The sequence below is a fragment of the Saccostrea cucullata genome, unplaced genomic scaffold (genome assembly GCF_032062105.1).
Source record: "Saccostrea cucullata isolate Sc308-1 unplaced genomic scaffold, CSIRO_AGI_Scuc_v1 ctg842, whole genome shotgun sequence".
Classification (NCBI taxonomy): domain Eukaryota; kingdom Metazoa; phylum Mollusca; class Bivalvia; order Ostreida; family Ostreidae; genus Saccostrea; species Saccostrea cuccullata.
Window position 1 is genome coordinate 47,314 of NW_026929376.1, and position 7,487 is coordinate 54,800.

Consider the following 7,487-nt stretch of genomic DNA (forward strand, 5'->3'; position numbering starts at 1 on the left):
GGATCCGGCTTTCTTGTAAATGTCTCTTATATGAAAGATACATTAAACGTTTAATATTATACATTTATTGACTGGGTATGAGGGCAACATATGATGTGATGATCATATGATTTAACATTTTTACCTTCAGGTCCAATAAATCATATGTTGCCCGAACCCCAGTCTATAACTGTTTTGTTATACCATTCACTACTCACTTAAGATTAATCAATTTAATCAATACACGCTACATTATCAATTATTTTATATGGAAAATTATGGCTTCTTAAATAAATATAAAACATCAAGCTGAGAAAGAACAAAATCAATTATATATCTTTTGTATGATTATCACAAAAATTATTTATCACAAAACATACTCTTCCCTTCTTCCTTACCTTGCTGTTAGCAACAACTCTTGTGGTTTTAACTTCGGCTATTTTCGCGTCGCCGATATTGAACGATGATTGATTACTTGTTACGTAACAGACGAGTGACGTTGCGGTCTAACAATTCTTATGTAAGACCGGGCAATAGTGAAATTTTTAGACCGATGTAATAAACAGTTCTTTTGTTGGACTTTTTATAAGTAATAAATATATAGATTGATATTTATAAGGGTATAACAATACACTTTAACACGAATTGTACATTTATAAGTATTTCTGTCATATTGATTTGTTTTTGTATATCTTTAAAACTTTGTTCCTTTACAAATCTTAATGAAAAAAGTCCAACATTTCTAATGTTTTGCTGAGCGGGCATAAAAAAAATCGATGTTGGACCACTGAATGAGATGTTAGACCGGTCGTGAGATGTTGGACCACTTACGTCACAGAATGGGCGGAGCTAAATTTCATTTTCATTCGCTGGTGTTCAAAAGTGACAGACCTGAAGTTACATCATGGAAGTACAAAATACATGTAAGTTAAAAAATAGAATGAAAGGTAAACGAAACATTTATTGACAATGTTCTCGGGCAAAATGTGTTTTGCCGACCGTTTGCCCGGCAGACATTTTGGGTGTAGGGACCGAAAAAACGCATGTTGCCCTCGAACTTACTCAATAACTGTATATTATTTTATCTCTCCAGATATATGCATGTACGAAAATAAAAGTCACCTTTTACACTTTGTCACAAAATGCGTTTCATTATGTAAAAACCCAGAAAAATAAATGTATGCAAATATATTTCGAAAAAATATCACGTGTATATGTTAAAGGAATATAAACATTTTATACACAAAATTGAAACAATGTTTATAAAATTAAAGTCATATTCTTGGCGAAATATTTTAAGAAATATAGGGAAATGTTATTCAATGGCTTGTAATTCGTGTCAATTTCGGAAGTAGGGGACCGTGTACTTTTAAAAAAAATATGACGCATAAGTATACAGGATACCAGAAATTCCGGGGAAGTTTAAGAGTTCAACAAAATATCCTGTGTTTTTTGTTCTGACGTAACATAAGGTCTGGGTATCCTTAAATATCCGTCTCTTATCTAAGATACATTTAATTTAGATAGTTCAATATCAATTAATACTCAAATAATGAATACAACGCCGTAGATAGATTATAAAAGGAGGGATCGGTAAACTAAAGCATTTTATCTTGAAAACAGTATAATGTCTGTTGTAGTATTTTTAAAATTTACTTTGAAATGGAAAAGGACTTAGTTTGTCTCATACAAATCTTAAGTTAATTAATTGTATTCTGAGATTGGGCAACCTTTAATTGAACATATGAATGAAGTTTAAAGCTTCTGAGGTTCATAATCTCCTTTGATTGATTGTTTATTTTTGCATGTCACTTTTGAGAATTTTTTCAATCACGTAGAGACGTAGAACACCTTACATCGCTGAAGGACTTTAAATTTAGATCTTTAATCGGCACTCAGGGTCATAAAGCAGCGAGGTTGCTTCTTCAGGAGTATATAGCGCTGATTGTCCAGATGAAAAAAAGACTTTCAAAAATGTTAAATAGGCGCTTAACCGGTCTTGATTTTGCTTTTATTTGCAAAGCTGGTATATATCGTTGAAATTTTTTTGTTCTGACTGCAGGTATAAAAAAATTGATCAGGAAAAAAATCATCAAAATATAAAATGAATTGTTATCATTACTTATATCTTAATTAAGAAGCATGGCCTTCATTAAAAGGATCTCATTTACAAAAAATAAAAAAAAAAAAAAAAGACAGTCATAGTATAGAAAAGGAAAAATGACAACAGTAAATCTTTATTTATTCAATATTTAAAACATTCCATTCTACACCATTTACAACCAAATTAAGTCTCGATATACACATCAATTACAAGTCAATCTTCAACTATATTTTGTTCAAAGCCGACTTATTTATACGTTATTTACTGCCATATTAAGTCCAGAAAAATATATTTATTTCAAGCTATGCATCCAGGGTTTGGATTGGAGCCTACGTCATTATGTCTCGTATTCTTAGTGCGAGATAAAAATGATTTTAAATTATGTATTTCTTCAAAAGTACGAAACTTAAATTATTCTTATGTCTTTGGTTAAAAAAAATTCATCAGTTCTTTGGTACAACTAATTGCGTATGAGCTTAATATATAGGTTTCAAAAGAACGAAAAATTTAATGATGATAAATAAAAACATACAAACATTTAAAGCTATCTCATATACAGGAGCACTAAAGAATGATGCAAAATTCATTCTTGTAAATAATTTTGATAATGATTCATGCCAATCTGAACACTATAAATATAAGGTAATAAAAATATTTTGAAAATGTTTGCGTATTTCTGGGACAACCCTCGTAGATAAGTGACAGGTCATGGAAAGGGATCATTACAAAACAATTAATAACTATTTTTGCTATAATTCATCATGCTTAGCATTTGATCGTCCTTTAAGAATGACTCTTTTTAAAAGATCTGTGGTTTCCGGTTTCAGGTTTTCACCCACTTTTACTGGAGTGTCCAAAATAGCATATTTCTTGGTGTTAGTATCATAAGAAGGCCATTGCTCAACGTCGTCTGAACTGGGATCACTAGAAAAAATAAAAATAAGAAAAACTTCACAAGAGTGGAACCATTAAATAGAAATTTGGATAATAAAAGTTAATATAAGCAAAACCGCCTTTCTTCTATATTAAAAAGTAGGCAAAGATATGGTTTTCTAAAATTTAATACCTACCCATACTTGGCGAAATTAGACCAATACTTTATCACGTCTTTTGACAACTTCTCTACAGCTCCTAAGTCGTGTTTTTTCAAATTCTCCTCTGGGACATGATCGTGAGTTATGTTAAACAATAAATGCAGTTCATCACCATGACCAGCTCCTTTTAACCAGGCTGGTGCTTCTGGAAAAAAAGGAAAGGGAGTTCGTTTGGTGGTTAAGTATTGGTATGTTTTAGCTTTATTATTGTTTATTGCACGAATTTCTAAGACGATGTTGCCAGGAACGATAAACCACGAGTCACCGTAAAAATCAGCCACTCTCATACTCTGCTCATCGTCACCTTTAGATGTAGTGTAAAACTCGCATATTTCCTGAGTTAGTTCCGGAATATTTCCAGCAGCAGTTTCTACAAATAATGGAGCACATATTTCACATAAAACGCTTACGGGTACTCGTTCGGTCACGTTAAATTTGAAATGTTCTTGAATCTCTGCAGAAAGCATCATATGCAACATAATTCCTTCTCCATCCGATGTTCCTGACATGTAGTCGATACTACGGAAAAAGCTATAAACTTCATCGTCCCAAGACTTTGGATATGCCAAATGTTCTTTGAACAATTCACCATCAACTGTTGGAACCATGCTACCTAGTTCAAAACTTAAATTTAAAGGTTTCTGAAATTCCATTGATATCCCGTCTATTGTCGCTGTTATATTTTCTGCCGGGACGTCTCGCAAACACTTCAGAGTTTCTGCAACATCTTGCTTTCCTGTGCAATTCAATTTTTTAAGTACCAAATCATTGGTCCGTTTTTCTTCTTCTCTTCTTGAAAAAGAAAAAAATGAAACTACTCCACTTTGTGAAATGGCTCTTTGAAAAAGCCCTTTGTTTGATGGGATTAAGGTTTGAAGACTTACACTCATAGCACCTGCTGACTGTCCAAATATAGTAACGGAATTTGGATTGCCTCCAAATGCTGCAATGTTATTCTGAATCCATCGAAAAGCCTCGATCTGATCCCAAAGTCCGTAATTTCCTGGTGCAAGAGGGTCATTTAGTGTCATAAATCCCAGAAGACCTAATCTATAATTAATGGTAACGACAATAACATTCCCTCCTAGCACTAGCTTCTGAGGTTTATACAGACTAGCTCCGCCTAACACAAATCCCCCGCCATGTATCCAAACCATAACTGACAGATTTCTCTCCTTAGAAATTTTGCCGGGTACATATATATTCAGATATAGACAATCTTCATCAGTTTCCAATGCATCAAATCCAGGCACTGGATATGCTGTTTGAGAACATTGAGGAGCATTTACATCTCGAACTCCCTTGACCCCTTTCCATTCTCCAATAGGTTTTGTTTTCTCAAAACGTAGGTTTCCTATCGGGGGTTGGGCATATGGAATTTTTACGAATCTGTACACCTGTCCTACGTCATGTAGTTCCTCGTATCCCCTTACCCAACCAGATGGGGTCATGACCTCTACCACATTAATGACATCAGATCCAAACGCAAAAGAAACCATACATAACCCGATATATATTAATGGAAAATGGTCCATTTCTTATGTTGATATGCCTGAAAAAGAGGATTAGTTTAGCAAGGATGCAAAATTGACCATTCGTATTTTTTACCAACCCATTCGAGAATTTTTCTTACATATAGACTAAAGACTTCAAATTTAGATATATTCTTGGCAATCAGAGTTGAGTAGCAAGGTTCTTTATCATGCCATGTCTGTTTTGACCTGAGAACTGGGTTTTAAAGCATAATCGGAGAGTCCCGTGACTTTCACTTCTTATACCGGGCACTTGGCAGATGAAAGTCACTGCCAATGTTTACGTCTTTGATTTGATGTGATGTGCCAACCGAGAACGAAACCGAGTTTACCTAGGCCTATCATGAAGCAAATGCATCACTTAAAGATACATTGTCACAAAGAACAATTAAACACTCAGTATGGGATGCTTACTCCTCCATGGCACCTGATCCCACCTCTGAGGTTTAGGAGGTCCTTGTTTGTCCCGCTCCTATTTTGTATTGTTTCATGAACTTTTGGTCTTGAATACTGTTTGTTATCTCCATATGTTTCGTATTTTAAAAATCTATTTAAAATGAACGATTTTGAACATGAATTTCAGGGTTATATTTTCAGATTGACTTGGGGGTATGTGTATGTCTAAATGCAGCATGAAGAGTCTTTAAGATTTAGCAAAAGGAAATCATGGTTAACATTTAAAAATACTAATACCTCCTCCTATACATACGTGATCATAGCTGAATCTTACTTTTGTCATTAAAACTCTTAAAATGAATACATATTTAAGTGTCATTTTTTTGTTCTGCGCAAAATTTATATTCTTTCTAAAAAGGAATTTAAATCTTATTTACTGTTTATTATCATTATATTTCATTACAATTTTTATGATTTAGTGTAAAGGAAAATAAAACCATTTCAATGTATGTGAATATTTTGAATACAATACTAAGAAAGGGGCATTAAGACCGCATTGGAAAGCAACTAGACTAAAAAGTACATCTGCAATGAAAGATTATGACTCAGTGGTGTTCAAAACGCTGTGATCCACTTCAGAAATGGAGGCTAATTTTTTTTTTTACATAAAAAAAGTAAAATTAATCTTAGTATTAGCAAAGACTTTTTCCTACACATATTCAAACATTCTTATACCGGTTTATAAAATACTGATTTTAAATATTGAAAAGAAACATTTTTATCATAATATAATAATTAACTATTTTTAATAAAACTTAAGATATATTCATAGGAGTATTACAAAAAAAAGTATACACTACTTAAAATTTTAAAAATGATCATTCAAATCAATGAAACACAATAAATGAAATGTTACATGTCCCCTTTTTATAGCATACAGCAGATTCCTATCATTGATCTAATCACTACATGCATCTTGATCTACGGGAGCGGATCAAAGGGTCTTATTTAGAAACTTCGAAAGAAAAACGAAATGTGGTGAAAAGAATGTTTCCACAAATGCATTTCTCCAAGCTCTGAATAAATTCCATCAAAAACCAAAAAAATCGTTAAAACCATTAAGACAGTACATCGAAATCATTTAAAAATAGATCGGCTTTGTTTACTATACACGAGAATAGAGTTATTCCTCGTGCCACACTGATAGACAGTAGGCGTAAGATTTTGTTTACCTAACCGACATTTGAACATTAAAAATTCGTTTGCAGATTTGAAAAAAAAAATTGACATATATTATGATGTCTAGAGGTTTGATCATTGCTAACTTACCCGATTCGCAGTGATGATCTGTTACACCTTGCAACCTTTCGGAGGCTTCATAAAAACGATTGAGCAAGCTGTATCTGTGTTATTTAAATAGACTCGGCGTTCTGAATTTTAACCTTTGTTCAAAAAGAGTTGAATGGGTATTTTTAGACACGAACTACATAGCTTCCTTTTAAGGAAATGTGGCATATGTACTTATTTGGTCAGGTTTTATATCAAACATATGAAATAGTAAAACCAGTTTACGAAAAGATATTGGTAAATGAACTTATTTGGTCATGTTTAATATAAACGTATCTTCAGACTGAGAAATTGTTAACAGGTATATATCGGGTATTGAAATATTTTTAAACAAATTCTAGAAAGAGGTATTTTTGGAGCCAGGGAAGGGGGTGCATAGTACGCTTCAATTCTCTATATGTCTGTCCACATACAGACCTTTGTCAAATCATAGGAAATCTAAATTGTTGTTATAATTAACTTGACTATTTGTTTTTCTTCCCATTTGGTATTCTTTAATCATTTCTGCTTCAGTTTCTTTTTCATGTTTTAATTTTGTCATTAAATATTTTCTGTAAATGTTTTATAACCCATCCAAATATTTTTTATGCATCATCTCTCGTCTTTCCAATTTATATATAAATTAAACAAAGACAAATATTTCATTTTCATGACCAGAGAATGAAATTAATAAAAATCGAACGCGCTCGGAATTCCTATCACATGCCACATGGATCCAAGCAGTCATTGTCAAAGACTGTACAAGACACTTCTATACAGAAAACCCAAATATATATTACTGATGATAATTTGACAAAGCCAAGACATTTTAATTTCTCTTTTACTTATAATACATGTACATAGTTACTGGCACAAAATAGGATTGATTTGTCGACATATTCATATATAATGCAAAACTTGTCAAAGAACTGCGATAGTATTGTTCTCACGCCTACCTCCAAGTCAATTTTCAAAAGTTAACATATTCGATGAATTTTTAATATTTTTTATAGATAATTATATATGGATTTTCATAAAACATCACTTATTTGGGAA

At 32.5% G+C, this 7,487-nt stretch overlaps 1 protein-coding gene across 1 annotated transcript; it reads right to left on the reverse strand.

Annotated features, from left to right (window-relative positions):
• Positions 1-2,209: 2,209 nt before the first annotated feature.
• LOC134280668 (acetylcholinesterase-like) lies at positions 2,210-6,532 on the reverse strand. Its single transcript, XM_062763109.1, has 3 exons — positions 6,435-6,532; positions 3,154-4,729; positions 2,210-3,007 (listed from the first exon to the last, which is right to left on the reverse strand). Exons 2-3 carry the CDS (start codon positions 4,710-4,712, stop codon positions 2,833-2,835), a joined length of 1,734 nt encoding a protein of 577 aa, XP_062619093.1. The 5' UTR covers positions 4,713-4,729; positions 6,435-6,532; the 3' UTR covers positions 2,210-2,832.
• Positions 6,533-7,487: the final 955 nt, after the last annotated feature.

Excerpts from the sequence above, each read along its gene's own strand:
- LOC134280668 (XM_062763109.1), bottom strand. The coding sequence starts at position 4,712 with ATGGACCATTTTCCATTAATATATATCGGGTTATGTATGGTTTCTTTT. Across the intron at positions 3,008-3,153 it reads TCTAATTTCGCCAAGTATGG|TGATCCCAGTTCAGACGACG; the intron begins GTAGGTATTAAA and ends TATTTTTTCTAG.